We start from the raw sequence: 17,687 nt of genomic DNA on the forward strand, positions 1-17,687 counted from the left end.
GCTGACTAGTGCAAGCGCCCTCGCACTGACTCGGCATTCCTGAGACGCCGGTTGTGAGTTGTGACAAGATGCCCCCGTAACGCTGACGAGGCACCTCGGCGGTGTCACCGCTGCCCTCACCGCCGGAAGAGTCACGGTGATGTCCGTGACCGCTGGACGGCGCAGGATGACCGATCGATGTTGAGAGCCGCCGCTGGGGGGCAGGGGTAAAGTGCCGAGTCACCCTGACCTGTGCGGCCGGCGCGGCTGGCACCGTGCCCGCCGCCGCGGCGGGCGGCACTGCCCGGAACAGAGTACACGGACGGACGGCTCCACACGGGGTCAGTAGCTACCGTAGTAGAGTGGAATATGGTTAGATTGTTCGAGGTCTCATTCACTACGATAAAAACAACGCTCTGAGTCTAAAAAAAATCGTCCTACATATTTTCAAACGGATGACGTGATTCAACATTATAAATTGTTTATCAAAATTGATATACACTATACAGTAGTCAATTTTACTGGCGACCTACAACGATCTCGAACGGTTTGTAGGGTCGCTGTTGAATCAATGATCCTAACCAGGTGGAGCAAACGTGAAACGAACGTGCACGCGAGACTGAAATCAATAAATCAGCTAGCAACTGAGCACCCGGGTTCAGGTCTCCGCTGTGTACCCCGTGTCCCTTCAACCTTTGTTTACCGTCCCTGAGCGCCATAAAGCAGGCTGTCTGGGTGCACGTCTGTATGTGACAGGCTGGCGCGGCCGGACGGGTGCCGAGCGCGGCCCGTTACGTAACGTCTGTGATGAAAGGCATGCAGGCAGAATAACGACCGAGAAAATCAGACTACAAATGACAATATTGGCAATTGCCGTGCGCTACTGGTCGGATAATTGGTGGCACGTCTCCATCATTCGTCGCTCGGTAGCATAATTCGATGGATTTGAGCTACCAAGATTGAATTCCTATCATTGTCAGCTGCTCTCTACAGCTAAACCCGCTACAATATTCACATATTGCACAAATCATGACTAATCACTATCAGCCGGGACAAGCCCGTGTGCTGTAGATTGCACTACGACACGCGCACGCACACACACAGACACACCTCACATATTGGCCTATAGAAAATGCATTGGCGTGGATTGCCTGCGGCTCGCGAATGAATCGGTGCGACTGGTAGGATTGCGAGACCGGCCCGACGGAACTCAGTCTACGCAGCGTGGAAAGGCTACATCGCTCTTGCCGGGGCTAAATCACGCAGCCCCTGCGACTATAGGTTGGTCCGACAGGCTGGCCCCTCGGTCCCCGCACAGAGTTCATCCCTAATGTCCTCACTGGCAGCGGGTGTAGCTCTTTCCGCCCAGCCCTCACTGGCGTTCCGCGACCCGCACACACGGCGCTGTCCTGAGTGGCCCCTGAGCCCGGCCGGGCGCCGGGTGCCGCGGCGCCGCGCCCTACGTCTGTGCGTCCTGTTTGTAGAGTGACGGCGTGCGGTGGATGGCCGCCGGCAGGTGATTCTCGGTACGGGAGGTGCCCAGACCGCCGAGCAGCGCCGGCGCCGGCCGCCGCCCGGTGGTCACTTCGTGGCAGGCCACCATCAGGTCGAACGCCGTGCTCTCTGGCACCACCGAGTCGCGCTGGTAGTCGGCGTGGCCGGCGATAAACTCGCGCATCCAGCGCGCCGTGGTCTGTAGCTCACCCGAGGCGCGCCGCCTCATCAGCTGCAGGTACTGGCCGGTCGTGCAGCGCGTGTCGGCGTCAATGTTGATGGCGTTCAGGTAGTGAGAGACGAGCGGCACCAGGCCCGGGAACTCGTCTCCCTTGCCGTTGAAGATCTCGTTGATGGTCAGCTCGCTGTACTCCTGCTCGGCGTCCATGCTCGGCGAGCCGTCGCAGAGGAAGTCGGAGCGGAACCAGAACTTCTCGCGCAGCACAGCGTCCTTCCGGTGCGCGCGCTTCATGTTCTCGTCCACCTTGCTGATAGGGATGAGGAAGTTGAGCTTGTAGGAGAGGATGACACGCGTCAGCAGCACCACGAAGCACACGAAGGCGGCGTTCTCGAAGTCGGTCAGCTGCACCTCGCACGGTCGGAACTCGACGCGCCAGCCGATATTGCTGCCTGCCGGCGGTGGCTTGAAGCGCATTGTCTGCCAGTTGGTCGACTGGATGTTCTCAAAGTGGTCCATGTCGACCGAGTCGTCCTGCTCGATCTTCTCCGAGAAAAGCGAGATGGGCTCGCGCACAAACAGGTGCGCCACGTGCGCGGCCAGCAGGTCGTCGATGCCGCCCTCGCGCAGCCGCGCATGCAGCTCTTCGTCCATCACTAGTTTGACGTCGTTGTAGGGCCGGCCGCACTCGGAGATGTATGAGTCGGTGGAGCCGTAGCGCGACTTGGGGATGACGAAGCGCTCTGTGGTGAGCGGCTCGAGGCCGCGCTCCTGGTCGGTGCGGCAGTCGCACGACATGGCGATCACGTCCCAGCGGCAGTCGGTGTCCAGCAGGTGGCCGCGGTGCACCGGCGAGGCCGCCGTCAGCGCCAGCAGGATGGGACACAGCGGGTTCAGCTGGTCGTACAGCCGGCGCGCCTCCAGCAGGTTCTCCGCCTGGAAGGTGATCTGCAGACAGCTGCAGCCCATGCCGAACGCCATGGCGTCCATGTACACGTGGTCGGGCAGGGCGGCGCGCTGCGAGCGGCCGTCGTCGCCGTACTGGGACAGGTCCTCGATGAACGGCCGCGGCGTGCGCTCGTCCACCAGGATCGGCATGTTGATGGCCACCTTCTTGCCGCGCCGCTCGCGGATGTTGCGTGTCAGCGTGGCGAAGCGCGGGTGGGCCGGGAAGATGACCTCCTCCGGTATGAAGAGCGACTGGGAGGAGCCGGCCGTCGGCGTCGGGTAGCACGGCGGGTCGGTGAACACGCCGCAGCCCAGCCTGCCGACACAGAAACGAGCATACATAATTACCGGTGACGTGTCCGGAGGGCCATCGGTGCCGTTCTCTTAAAATTGGTTATGATTATGAGCGGTTGGTGCGATGAGGTATGACTGTAAACATTTGGCGATAAATTTTCAAATAAATCAGGTATTTCAGTGATGTCATTGTTTCCTTGTTACATAGTTAGAAACCACCCAACACAACAGCGCTTTGTCGCGTTTATTATATTGGCAAACACCAGAGCTGTGCGTTGTCCCCAATTACGGGACATCTATTCGTTACATTATTTTACAGTAATTAGAAAGCGGAGTACCAGACGCCAGAGATCGACTAATTTGTCAGCGACTAATTTGTCACAGCTGGGCGCAGCAAACGACCCCACCGCGACCGGACTGCTGTTAGGGCAGCTCGCATAGCATCGCTATTCAGAGTAAGATAGAAACCCGTCCACTGTGTGCAATGAGTATTGTACAATAGTCCGCTCGCACTGTGTATAATCGTCCGTAATGGTGACGATGTGAATACACGAACCGTGTAGATACATAAACAACATCATGCCGCAGGACACAGCAGCGTCAGCGTGCTTCAGCGGCTCCCAGCACTCTCAACCAGCCTTTCATGCTCGGTCATGCCGATAGAGCAGCAGCGGGTCGGTGCGGCCCCGGGCGGCTCGACAATGTTTGTTTTCAGTCGTACCGGGACAGGCCAGAGCTACCAGGAAGTCCCGCCCTGCCGTGTCGACCGTAACGTCGGTGACGAATTCCCGAGCAGCCGAGTTTCTAAACTCCTCAGAGAACGACTACTCGTTCTCTGAAGAGTCTAATTTGTCAGCGACTAGTTTACTTCATACAGATCTAGCTTTTGACCGTTTTTTAAGTTAAAAAATAAAGTTTTTTCATCACTTATCGATTAAAACCAGCAATTATGTCATTGCTAAGCATAAGTTCACAACTGTTTGCAAACACTAGACGGCGAACATCCGGAACAAAGCTCATCACTGTGACGGGAATGGACGCCGGCGACCATACTTATACTCTTTATATGCCGTGGACTACACAGCTTTACTGTATGCCTCTAACATACATGTGCATGGATCTGAGAAAATGGATCTGGGACCTGATCCCACGCATCCTGATCTCGGATCCGAACGTCCGATGGGATCATAGATCCAGCTCTCTAATTCATCGAGAGATCCCATATCCGAGTTTCATTTTTTGCTTGAGATCCAGTGAGATCATAGATCCTCACTTATTTTTTGTCAACACAGAAAAACTAAAAAAGCACTGTTGCAGCTCACAAAAGCTCTGTTTCAGTGATTACGGAGCGAGCGAAGCGAGCGTAGTTTTTCCTTCCGGCCGGCCGGCCGGCCGGCCGGCCGGCCGTGGTCACGCTTTTGCGAGGCTTATATCTCAGCAACCACTTGACCGATTTACATGCGGTAAATTTTGTAGGGTAGCTTCATTCCTTCTACCAAGTATTGGGCTATTCCCGACGCATGTGGGTGACCCCTTATGCACGTGCCACGTGCAAAACGAAGAGGTGTCAGTTTGGTAATTGTTGCAATATCTCGGTAACTACTTGGCCGATTGCGCTGAAAGTTGGCATGTAGGTAGGCACCCACTAGGCACTGCATATCCATGTGCCAGAGTTGGGGTGCTGCTGCACGTGCGCACGTGCAGGGGTCGTTTCCAGATCTCGAGAACGGCTCGACCGATTGCGCTCAAATTTGGTACACAGTTAGGGACCGGTTAGTAGGGTGCCGTGCACAAGTCAGTTGGGACCCATTTTGCACGTGCGCACGTGCAGGGTGCCGCTTCCAGATCTCGAGAACGGCTGGGCCGATTGTGCCCAAATTTGGCACATCGTTAGAGACCGGTTAGTAGGGTGCCGTGCACAAGTCAGCTGGAGGTACCCCCTCGAAATTTCGCACGTGCAAGGCTCACCCTCTAGCTCGCTCCGTTAGTCGCCCCAAAAGGCGCTATACTGGTTTCATGTGCTCGCACGCCATAATCCATAGTTTTGTGGCACTTATTGACACAGAAACCCTTAAAGGAAAAGTGCCACCTTCGTGAAATATGAAGATATCGTTGCTTTTCATTTTGACATTATTATTTTTTATGTTTTTTTTAAATCTGGTGCCAGAAGTGCATAATTCTCAAAAAAGTATGTCAAACTATTTAACATATTGGTACTATGTTTGTACTCTCTACCGCACCTTCTGTATGATGTCATAGCGATGACATCACACTCAAGCCAATCAGCCTTCAGACGACAGTCTCGCCGGCTTGTGTCAGATTAGCTGATTGGTTAAAGCTGAGCTGATTGGAGCTGATTGGTTAAAAACCAAAGCCTCGCCGCGGGTGGCTGTATTACAGGATAAGAACGCATTCCTGGGATAAGGACGCATTCCTGGCATATTTTCTTTTAAAATTGCCGATACCTACAAATGGAGGCCGAAATCGGCCGTAAGGTGGGACACTCTCGGGGTTTTCGGACACGGGCTACAAGATGGCCATCTCAGTTTCAAACCCCATGTTAAAGGTGACCCTTTTCCTTTAAAAAGTTAAAAGCATGGTTTCAAATGTTCTGCATGGTGGGATCCACTCAGATCATAGATCCATATTCTTGGTTTATCGTCAGATCGTATAAGATCACAGATCCAGGATGATTTTTTTCACGCCGGATTCAATGGGATCTTAGATCCTAGCCTGCAGTTTGCTTCGAGATCCACTGAGATCATAGATACATCACTCGGATCCATGCACATGTCTGTCTATGATCTACAGTAACGTCAGACATTCAGCGTGCATGCCACAGGCATGAAATACGAATGTCGCTAATGCGAGTGAGCTATATCTGCTACCGGCGTGTCCCCACCGCCGGCGTCCGGCAGGACCGGTGCAGTGTGTGGCTGACCAACAGGGTCCATCCGTCACGACTAAGGCAAATATACGAGCTACGGTATGGGAGGGACAGCCGCGTGGCAACTAGGTCTACGGTGATGGGTTCAGCCGCCTAGCGTTTTAAGACGGGGCGGGACAGGGTATCCGGACGACCCTGAGGGTACTCCGAGATTGGCCCGGACGGCTGGCCGGAGCGGGTGTCCTAGGGCAGGGGGTCCTTCGGTTCTACTAGGCTTGGCCTTAGGGACAGATATCGCGATTCAAAGATGCAACTGGTGAGAAAAAAGGAAATTTGAAGGTCACTACCAGTACCTGTGACCTTCAACTTGGTATTCGGTATTCGCCGCCTCAATATGTTCATCATTCATAATAGTTTGGGATGTATGTCAACTTCAGATTGTTTACATCTCTTCCACTAACGCCAGGGTCAGGCTTTCCGCAAACAGGTTCCCAATCGGGGAAAATCAATGGATCGACTGATTGCATGTCGGAACACACAACCACGCGACAGAAACATTTGGTGACCACTCCACGGTGATTGTACACAGCAGACGAACAGACGCCCAGCAAACAACTAATTGCGTTTCAACCAGGGCTGCGGAGTCGGAGTCGGAGTCGGAGTCGGTCGGAGTCGACAGTTATGACCGGAGTCGAAGTCGGAGTCGGAGTCGATTTTAGAAACCCGAGCCGGAGTCGGAGTCGGAGTCACCGAAAATCTGTCGACTCCGCAGCCCTGCTAGGTCTGCGGAGTCGGAGTCGGGAGTTGGAGTCGGTCGGAGTCGACAATTCTGCCCGGAGTCGGAGTCGGAGTCGGAGCTGGTTTTTGAAAGCCGGAGTCGGAGTCGGAGTCGGAGTCGCCGAAAATCCATCGACTCCGCAGCCCTGGTTTCAACCAGACAGAACGAGACTCCAGCATCACCAATATAACCAGCGGCGGCCGCGCCCTGCTGGTAAAACTCCTTCCCCACCCCACCCCGCCCCGCCGGCCGCTCACCTGGGGAAGCTGGTGATGCTGAGCAGGATCTCGTCCGGCTGCAGGATCGCCTCCACCTCTCGGCGGCGGGCGCGCATGTTGGACTCGACCGTGTTGAAGAAGGAGACGATGCTGCCGTACGGCTGGCCCGGCGTCCCCTCCACCATGTAGGCTCCATACTCGGGTCGCCACAGCGAAGGCGCCGCGCTGTCGGGAGGGAGGGGAGGGGGCGTTAGAACGAGGCATTCGTGATGGATGTGATTGGTTAGAGGGGATATTATAAGGCCGAGTGCAGATCGCGAATACAAGTAGTACCATCACCATCGAATCATCGGTAACCAGTCACTGGTTACCGTTGTACTGACAGTAACTGTCACTGGTCACTGCTGTACTGAGCACAGAGAGAAACCGATCACTGGTTATCGTTGCACTGACACTAACCCATCACTGGTTAGTGGTTACCATTGCACCGACAGTAACTGGTCACTGGATATTGTTGCACCGACAGTGGCTGGTAGTTTACCGCTGCCTCAACAGTTCAACAGTAAACAGCGGCGCGGCGGTCTCACGAATCACCTTACCTAGGGTCCTGCCGCTCCGTGGCCTGCAGCTGGTCCAGCAGCTCGGGAGATCGCAGCGACAGGCGGGCCGTGCGCGCCTCGCGGTTCAGACGCAGCACCATGTACTCAACCTGAAGAGCAGAGACGTACCAGCGTGTCACAGAACGACTCATAAGTAGTGCAGGATAGGAGACCGAGCAAAAATAAAACACACATGTGGAATGTTATAAATTCAGCTCAGAGGAAAAAGACCCCAGATCATCAGAAATAAGGTCCAGGGTGAGGGATCCAGATGTCTTGACGTGAATCTTCGGCTGAGAAGTGGCACAAAGTAAGCAAGCAACAAATGAAACTGACAACCAGCAGTCAGGTATAAGTATTTCAGGTCCTGACAAAGGAATAGTCTGTTATGAGCTTAACATGTAGGAAGGTCAAGGAAAACAACTTCCTAATGCCTGTCAGTGTTCACTTACTGACTCACTGATTGCTAGTCATTTCTAATTGAAGGTGAGCATGTCTCACCCTGCCTCTTCCATGGGGCTGCTCACCTCATCGCCCCATTTGAGGCTGTCGCCACGCCGCTCCTTGAGCCTACGGAATTGGTTGATGAACTGCTCGATGCCATGACGCTGCACGTGCGGTGCCAGCCTCTTGGTCTCTGGCCAGGAGAGTGGTGAGCCCTCAGAGAGCAGACCCATGGTGGTCAGGCAGCCAGCAGACTGATGACAGTCAAAAACCAGCTGAAGTGATCTGTTCAAAGCAGACACATCACACAACTGTGTCAGGATGAGGTGTAATATGATGAATTGTGACACCACTGGCACTCATCTCAAGGCCACCGCTTGTCACAGTGGCTTAAGCGTTAAAAAATAACAAGTTAAAGTGTGATGCGGTCTGATGCATCAAAGGGCATTAAAGCAAATTGAAATGAGTCTGCAATTGCATGCAACAATGCTAGCATTTAAGTCTTCACTGGATATTTCCAAGGCTACAGAACGAGACTTCTCTTACCACAATCACTTGCGCAGGGCCTCGAGCCTGGAAGCGAAGCGCCTCCCACCCACCAGCCTACACCTCGAATGCCGGCCGATTGTAAACAAAAGACAACATTTCCACAAGTTTCAGTTTGATCTCGCATTGAATTTAATGACGTCATAAATACGACGAATCATATCGGTAAGTTTGATGGCAAAAATGTATCCTATTTCTGTTCATAATTTATAATTAATCCCCCCGTTTATAAGTGGGATTAATATGTGTTAAAATTCTCATGAATAAACTCTTAGCATTTTGCGTAATTTCGAGAATTGTTATATTTTTGGGCCTGTTCCAGCGCCTCCAGTAGAAATTCTTGACTGGAGGCTCTACCAGAGGTTTTACTGGAGGCGCTGGAACGCAATCTGGAGATTTCTGGAGATTGGCATCACATATACCAAAAGAATGACGATTGCTCTCTCTTGAAACACAAAATTTGGTTTCAATTTTATTAACAAAGAGTAAGAAAATTATAGCAATGTAATTTTCTTTACATTCAAGTTGTAAAATAATCAGTCAAATGTCCTTTGTTTACATTCGTGATTGTCACATGTGCGCCATAATTGTAGACCAGAGCCTCCAGAGAAATTTGGACCTCTCAACTCTCTGGAGGCTACTGGAGGTTTCTGGAGCTTTGGCGAGAGCTTTCTGGAGCTTTCTGGAGGCGCTGGAACGCTCTCTGGAGGATTCTAGAGCTTTCTGGAGCTTTCTGGAGGTTTCTGGAGGCGCTGGAACAGGCCCTTTGTACGTTTTGTCGATGTATTTTGTCAGCTCAAGTGCCATGGCCAAAATATGCGACACTTTTGCGTTTTAAGAAAGATGTGTTTTGTGGCTGATTTTTAATTTATTTGTTGTTATAAGCAATATTTGTTTGTGTACCATTTGCAATCGCACCATAGCCTGGATTGGCCTGGATCAATTATCGCACAACGTGTTGCAGCGTTTTAGGCAATTTTTGTTGCGGATGAACACTAAATGATTTTTTGTGTTTTGCTATTCGAAAATTTATTTGGTATTCATCTGTTTCTTCCCATACGAATAACAGTTAAAAAATCATTTTATTAATATCATAGACAATGGGTGTTTTCGAGAAAAATGTCAACTGATGTCAACTTTTACCATTACTATTTTCATCTGGAGTATGAGTTTCCGGTGCGAGTGTTCGTTCTTTTAGTGGGCAAACTCGGGGGGTAAACATGACGTAAGTGAATTTGTGGCATTTTCATAGTTAAAGCTGTTTAAAGTCTATAATAGCGTTGTCATAAAATTCAGCACTTCTTTTTATAATATGTTGATATGAGTATGTCTACCTTCAGAGTTTTTATTGTCTGCAATCTGTTCCGAAAGATTCGGAAATCTGACCCGTCGTAATCTGCGTGGTTGGCAATGGGTTGATTCAGTGATTTCTTCTGTCATTACATGTAACGCACCATCTTTAAATTGTAATTCTTCGTTCTTTTTTGTTGTTTCGTACTTGTGACTTGTGGTACATCTGCCATCAACTTGAACTGGAGACTGGGAGGCACACAAAGTAAATTGTTGATGAAGTATGGCAAAGATAAAAACATAATCTAACCTGACCTAACCTTACCCACTGAACTACAGCCCTCAACACAGCCTTCAACTTAGAGCTACTACAGCTACTAACATACATCCTACCAACCTCTGACCTACCAATTGAATTAACGGACTGTACTTCATCCGCGCATATACCAGTTTCTGGGTCAGTGTCGTTCACAGTTTCAAAGTAAGCTGGTGTGGAGTGCTCTTAAAAAGAGCTGGTGTTTACGAATATGTTCAATTTAAACTTTAATTGGTGCCAGGTTCATCTCACCCAAGTCTCAATATTGAATCTTGTGACCTGTGTAAAGTGCATGCTAACAACTGCTCTGTTTCAGGAAACTACGCTTGCAAAAGCGTCTGGTAAAGGCAGTCTTGAAATGTGGAAAGAAGAGAGTGTGGTTTGATCCCACAGAAACTAATGATATTGCCAATGCCAACTCCCGTAAGTTGCCTTTTTCTTTTATTGTACACAGCTGAGAAGTAGTTATTATTTTGCAATGTCTCACCTTAATTACATTAAAAAATTTAATTACACTGTTTCATGTCTGCCAAAAGAACTTTTCTGCCCTTGGTTCAAACAGTATGGTCTTCATTGCATTCACATTTGTGCTGTGGTTGCCCTAGGTTAGATTTGCTTGATGGCACACTGAATAGCTATAAAGACTGGTTAGATAGGTAAATGTGATTTGTAAATGCTTGCTTTTGCTGTTTTTATTAACTTTACTTCTATATAAAGGTCTGGCAATACTGAGTATGCTCTTCATTCACCATCATTTTCTTTTTCACAGGGCAGAACATCCGTAAGCTAGTGAAGGATGGTTTGGTGGTGAAGAGGCCTATCGCCGTCCACTCCCGCTCCCGGGTGCGCCGCTACCAGGAGGCCAAGGCCAAGGGGCGCCACAGCGGCTATGGCAAGAGGAAGGGTACCGCCAATGCCCGCATGCCCCAGAAGGTGAGCAGCAGCATAAGCTATTGAACGTTAATTATTAAAAGTATCAACAATTGTGGTCTGGCAGAGGGTCTGTGATTTTCTTGCCCTTAATGTATATTGTATATTACCTATGTTAGGCATGGTTTCTCATTGGTGTGTGAATTGTGAATGAGGTCAATGGCTACAGCAGCAACAGCAGCTTCTATGTGAAAGTTTAACAGTTGCTGAAGTTCAGCTGACTTGTGTTTTCCCCTCGAATTTCTTATGAATTAAATGGAGCTGATTTCTGTATTATGCTTAACAGGACTTAGCTAGTGATACACGCCGTTTGGGGTGACCAACGAGCGAGTGCACTAGTGAGCTGCCCTGCACGTGTGAATGTTCAAAGAGAGCTCCAACTGATATTAGAAGGCTACATTCCCAACCAGTACCCAGCGGTAAACCAATTTGAGTGTTTTCGGCCCAGTTGATCTTGAAATGTGAAGGCAGCACACCATCCGCATTCCGCACGCAATCCCAGCCGTGACAGATAAGCAGAACAGTTTCCGTGAAGTATGTAGAAGCAGAAGAGCTGAAGAACAGAACAGACATTTAACACCCCCAGTTGACACTGGCACTTTCTGTTATAGCTATCTAGGTAGGTGCATTAACAGTTAGGTAGTCAATTCAGAGGTTAACCCGCGCCCGGCTGGGGGTCCTGGATTTCCACGCCCTGCTGGGGGGGGGGGGGGTGTTTGAACACCCCCCCCCTTCTAACTCGGCTCCTGGGCCACGTAGCGATACGCGGAAGGCGGCGTTCGAAAGAGCGTCAAAAATAATGAGGGAATCACTTCGGTCAATTTTTTGGTCAGGTCACCAGAGGTCATTGAAGGCAAAATTTCGCCGATTTCCAGGTCGAATGTCGACAATTTCCAAGAAGCCAACGCATTACTCGGGAACCAATAGAGCTACAGCGCCGCGGAAAAGCGCATTCGATAGCCCTATTAACGCCCTTTCTGAGTAATTCTCTCAGATTTGACCTAACGTCAACGGTTTTGCCTGCAGGGGGCAAAAACTTCAAAAACAGCCGATTTTTTCGGAAACAGTTTTTCTGCAATAACTTTTGACCCAAGCCTTGTACGAGCTTACTTTTACCGGCATCGTGTTCCTCTCGTCAAGACGCATCGAATGAACTATAACTTGACCTGGAAAGGTCAACTTCAAAATTTGACCTCAGGTCAAGGTCATGACCTGACCGGAAAGGGTCATGTTGCATATCAGTCGATCCGTATCGTCGAGCTGAACACATCTAAGGCGTTTTCATCGCTCTAGCATGCCTCTATCAAAAGTTATTTGCGAAAAACTGTTAGATACCATTCGTGACCTAAGATGACCTCAGGGCATAAACAGGGGTCACGGACACCATTTTCATGTTCAGTGTGTCTAAACCACTTGTAATTCAGTGTTTGGGAGTGTTTATAATGTCTTTCGTCCAAAGGAGGCGCATTTCAATTTTCTCCCATTGACTTATAATGGGGAGGTCGCAAAATTGACCTGACCTTAGGTCATCGGTATCAAAATTCTGAGATATACATTTTGTACATGCTATTGCTCTTAGCAATCGCTGAAAGTTTCAAAGCGATCGGTCACTCGGTGTAACTATGACAGACATTGAAACTTTTTATGAGGTGAGGTTACTTCAAGTGACCTGGTGACCTGACCTTGAATGACCTTGGTCTGAAATTTTCACAACATGTGTAGAATTGATGTATGATAAGGTGTACCAAAAACGGCGGCGCGGCGCCGTTTTTGAGATATTCGCGAAAAAACCACAAGGGTGGGGTGTTCAAACACCCCCCCCCCCCCAGCAGGGCGCGGGTTAAAGGTAAATTCTTACTGCTCAACAGAGAACATGAGCAGATTAACGGTTGCGATGATGAAAGCGTCTCGCAATTGCTATGTAAGCGGAACAGCTTTGACACTTCACTCGGCACGTGATATGTTATGTGCCCGACGCTACCCTAGATGTATCAATAGTAGTTGATCTTGCAGCAGAAGGCATGGGGCCACCCAGCAGAGAAAATTGTCAAACGAATTTACGGTTCGGGTCGCGATTGTACAAGGCCTTCACGTTCGCTTGTACTGGGGTTGACGCTTGTGCTCACTGGCTAAGTCCTTGTAGTTAAAGCTTTTCAAAATTATCGATTTATCCTGATAATACAATTATTTTTAGTCACCTCATTTTATGCCGACGGCTCCGAGTGAAATTTTGCAACGGCTTACGCTCTAAATCACTAGCACACGGCTGTGTTTTCCTATCCCTGGTGCTGGGTCGGTGTTTAGTGCCTTGATTTAACTATTAGGATGAATCATTAAATAAGCGGATTCACATGGTTCAAATATATATTAATCCGCTGTGGAAATTCGCTACAATGTCGGTAATTGTTCTGACCGCCCTTCTCTTCTGTCAGGTTCTGTGGATGAGGCGCATGCGTGTGCTCCGTCGCATGCTCAAGAGGTATCGTGAGAGCAAGAAGATCGACAGCCACATGTACCATGAGCTCTACCAGAAGGCCAAGGGTGAGCAGGAGCACTGAGCCGCAGGCTGCTCTTCATAGAGAAGTCTGTGGCTGGGTGGATTCAGTAGTGACACAATTGTTTTTTATGTTGGACAGTCATTACATTCAACGTACCACATTATCGTACTTACTGTAAGCGTGCGTAAATCGCCACCGCATTGGTATTTGCTGCTTTCAAGTGAGCATGTCTGATCTAGCTTTAATATGAACATCAACTAGGCTACTGGGGAATTAACGGTGGCTGGTATTCACTTTATTGGAAACGCATATACTTACGATCACGTAATAAATCGGCGGATTCTGTCGCGATACATCTGACGGCCTTGTTTGAAAATGCCACCACGTTGGCCCAGGGTTGGCAAATTTATGCCAGCAGCCGGTTTAAACCGGTTTAATCCATGGATTAAACCGGCTGGCATAAACTAATTTAAGCCACCCCGGTTTAAACCAGTGTGCACCAACATAATAAATGCCCCTTCCGTTAACTTGTCGTAACATCACTTGGGTTGAACTGCTTCTTCTCTTCACATTTTCTATACACACCTTTCAATTATACATGCTAACTTGTAATGTTTTCCCCCTGGGGGTTAACTTGATGTCATTCATTATTGATCTGTATCACCCTGTATCAAATTTTTATTTTGATTTGCAGTGTTTTACACAACTAGTTGTTAACATGGGTGGTTCATGGAATGAAAAGTCTTGGAGACAGGTTCAATAAAGAAACCAATTTCAATTTTATGAGAAGCTGTAGCAAACATGACCTAATGCCAAATGCATGGTGCAAGGATCAGTGAATGGTAAGGCCTAAAAACTATCACACAGAACATTGCCTATTTACTAGGGAACTGTCTATTGCTAAAGCAGTCAGTGACACTAAACAAAGGAATTGACAGCACGGCAACCATTATAGGCTCCAAAGTTCATGTAAAAACAACAATAAGTGTGATTAGTTAGGGACACTGCTATACCAAGAAAACAACATGCACTACCTGAAAAAACCATAGGAAGATTTATAAATGATGAGTTGCACAGGAAACAATTATTTCCTGTGCAATTAAAAAAATCACAGGAAGGGTGATAGATACCATGAAAAATATTTAAGTTTCTAGCCCAGTCCCCAGACGATTGGTCAGAATACATTTTACATGTAAAATAAAGTGAGACTTTCAACTGGTAAACCGAATGTTAAGATTAGAATGTGCTTATGCCTTATACCTACTTTGCTTTTTAGCTTAGTTACCTACTGACCAGACTGTCAACATAATCACATGCCAACATGTTGACATAATACAAAATGACACGGTATTGACTTCCTGCACTCTGCACAGTCACCAACGAGTACACTGACCCACAAGATAAGTTATAGTAGATGTTTTGACTGAAGGTGGTTTTTATTAATTTAAGCCGGTTTAAGCCGGTTTAAACCACTGGCTGGCATAAATTCAATTTAAGCCGGCTTTTATCCAACCCTGCGTTGGCCAAACCAAATGTCGCTTGTGCTGTTACATTAACCCGGTTTACATAGCATATTTGACGAGGCTCTAGCCCGTTAATTTGGCGATATTTTCGTTGCAGTGGTCTTCAAATATTTAGAGGGGATCATTTTGCAAATTGTTAAGCACCATTGGCGTCTTTTGCAACATCACGGACGGAGATATAAGCTTGCAACAAACCCTATGTAAACGCGTCTATTGTGAGTAGTATATACACGTATGGGACCGTGATGAATTTGATGTTTTCTGATAGAAAAAAAAAGAAAATAAACTTGGCGATTTGGAATCCGCGCCTGGCCTTTATTTCAAGGCGTCGGGGAGCCGGATCCAATGCTGATCTATGTAAATAAGAGCATTCAACGGTACACTATGTTTCATCCGTGGGAAGGTTTTCAATATCCTTTTTCACATTCCGTTCTTACAGTAAATGAACGTTGATACGTCAAAGCTATTAAATAAAACTCCCTGGTGTCCCTGTTTGACCTTATGGACCTTTTTCTTGCCTGTAATTCCCACCTGAAATTGTTATGTTACTGTGTGTAATGTGTATGCTTCCTAGTGACGTGTGATGGTTTCTGTACTAACATTACTGCCTCGCTCGCAGGTAACGTGTTCAAGAACAAGCGCACCCTGATGGAGTACATCCACAAGAAGAAGGCCGAGGTGTCGCGCGCCAAGATGCTCCAGGACCAGGCGGACGCCAAGCGTATCCGCGTCAAGGAGGCACGCAAGCGGCGCGAGGAGCGCAAGGCCCAGAAGAAGGTGGAGGTGATTCAGGAGGAGGAGAAGGAGGCAGCGCCCGCGTCGGCACCCGCCAAGAAGTGAAGTGTCGTCTCGCGTTGCCCCTAATATTACAATACATACACACCACCCGAACGGGAGCACGCCTTTGGAGGTGGGAGGGTCGCTGCTGGGTTTACGGGGGGGGGGGGAGCTCTGCTGGCTCACGAGGGGCCGTATGTGTGAGATTGAGCCGCGTGGTGCAGGGGGCAGCACCGTGGGCTGCCGGGGAGGGGACGACTGAACGAGCGGTCTGGTGGTACACATAACGGAACGGAAATAATGGATGATATCACGAGAGGGATCAACTGCCACACCACATTTTTTCGAATGGCGCCGGAAAGACCCCGAAGGCACCGCCGTGGAGTGGAAGCTCATTCTGTTTTGCCACTATAGTGGAAGGCGGCTCCAGTGGCGCAATCGGTTAGCGCACGGTACTTATACGACAGTACTGAGTCATTCTGTTTTATTACTGTGTTCACCTCGTAGTTCTCTTAACCCGCGCCGGGCCGGACAACACTATTTGACCGCCACCCTTGCAGCCATTCTATAACTCAGGAACTACTGGACCGATCGGAACGAACGAAACACCATTCGAATCAGGGGGTACGATTTTATCAGCCGTTTCGAAGCTCGTGACCCCAGGTGACCTCGGTGACCTCAAGAGGTCAACTCGGCATTGACGCCTATTGCAGCCATTCTATAACTCAGGAACTGCTGGGCCGATCGCGACGAAAACACCACCAGTCGAATCAGCGTATGCGATTTCATCGGCCGTTTCGAATATGGTGACCTCAGGTGACCTCAAAAGGTCAACTTTACGTTTTCGCCTATTGCAGCCATTCTGTAACTCAGGAACTACGGAGCCGATCGTGACGAAAACACCACCAGTCGATTCAGCGTATGCGATTTCATCAGCCGTTTCGAATATGGTGACCTCAGGTGACATCGGTGACCTTGGGAGGTCACATGACCGTTGTGGCCTATTGCAGCCAATCTATAACTCAGGAACTACTTGGCCGATCGTGACGAAAACACCACCAGTCGATTCAGTGTATGCGATTTCATCAGCCGTTTCGAATATGGTGACCTCAGGTGACCTCAAAAGGTCATGTGACCTCCCAAGCCATAGGCCACAACGGTCATGTGACCTCCAAAGGTCACCGAGGTCACCTGAGGTCACCATATTCGAAACGGCTGATGAAATCGCATACGCTGAATCGACTGGTGGTGTTTTCGTCACGATCGGTCTAGTAGTTCCTGAGTTATGGAATGGCTGCCATAGGCCACAACGGTCATGTGACCTCCCAAGGTCACCGAGGTCACCTGAGGTCACCATATTCGAAACGGCTGATGAAATCGCATACGCTGAATCGACTGGTGGTGTTTTCGTCACGATCGGCCCAGTAGTTCCTGAGTTATAGAATGGCTGCAATAGGCGAAAACGTAAAGTTGACGTTTTGAGGTCACCATATTCGAAACGGCCGATGAAATCGCATACGCTGATTCGACTGGTGGTGTTTTCGTCGCGATCGGCCCAGTAGTTCCTGAGTTATAGAATGGCTGCAATTGGCGTCAATGCCGAGTTGACCTCTTGAGGTCACCGAGGTCACCTGGGGTCACGAGCCTCGAAACGGCTGATAAAATCGTACCCTTTGATTCGAATGGTGTTTCGTTCGTTCCGATCGGTCCAGTAGTTCCTGAGTTATAGAATGGCTGCAAGGGTGGCGGTCGAATAGTGTTGTCCCGCCGGGCCGGGGGGTGTTTGAACACCCACCCTGCGGTTTTCGCAGATATCTCAAAATCTGCGCCGCCGTTTTTTGGCACCCCTTTTCATGCATCTTTTCAACGCGTGAAAATTTTAGACCCAGGGCTCTCAAGGTCAGGTCAAATGGCCTCATCTCAGAAAAAGTTTCAATCCTCGTCCTAGCTACACCGACTGAACGATCGCCTTGAAACTTTCAGCGATT

General features: G+C 49.2%; 2 protein-coding genes across 3 annotated transcripts; one reads left to right on the forward strand and one right to left on the reverse strand.

The window, feature by feature from the left end:
• Nucleotides 1–707: 707 nt before the first annotated feature.
• Nucleotides 708–8,485, reverse strand: LOC122366192 (glutamate--cysteine ligase catalytic subunit-like). 2 transcript variants are annotated; one of them, XM_043338167.1, is made up of 5 exons: nt 8,375–8,485; nt 7,903–8,104; nt 7,376–7,485; nt 6,816–7,001; nt 708–2,915 (listed from the first exon to the last, which is right to left on the reverse strand). In XM_043338167.1, the coding sequence occupies exons 2-5, from the start codon at nt 8,050–8,052 to the stop codon at nt 1,439–1,441; spliced, it is 1,923 nt and encodes a 640-aa protein (XP_043194102.1). In that variant the 5' UTR covers nt 8,053–8,104; nt 8,375–8,485; the 3' UTR covers nt 708–1,438. The 2 variants fall into 2 exon arrangements, with proteins under 2 accessions (XP_043194102.1, XP_043194093.1); XM_043338158.1 differs by having other exon boundaries at nt 8,366–8,480.
• Nucleotides 8,486–9,335: 850 nt separating this feature from the next.
• LOC122366210 (60S ribosomal protein L19-like) lies at nt 9,336–15,818 on the forward strand. The gene is made up of 5 exons (XM_043338193.1): nt 9,336–9,590; nt 10,288–10,394; nt 10,741–10,904; nt 13,334–13,442; nt 15,542–15,818. Exons 1-5 carry the CDS (start codon nt 9,586–9,588, stop codon nt 15,760–15,762), a joined length of 606 nt encoding a protein of 201 aa, XP_043194128.1. The 5' UTR covers nt 9,336–9,585; the 3' UTR covers nt 15,763–15,818.
• Nucleotides 15,819–17,687: the final 1,869 nt, after the last annotated feature.

The sequence above is a fragment of the Amphibalanus amphitrite genome, unplaced genomic scaffold (assembly GCF_019059575.1).
Source record: "Amphibalanus amphitrite isolate SeventyFive unplaced genomic scaffold, NRLGWU_Aamphi_draft 000029F_arrow, whole genome shotgun sequence".
Classification (NCBI taxonomy): Eukaryota; Metazoa; Arthropoda; class Thecostraca; order Balanomorpha; family Balanidae; genus Amphibalanus; species Amphibalanus amphitrite.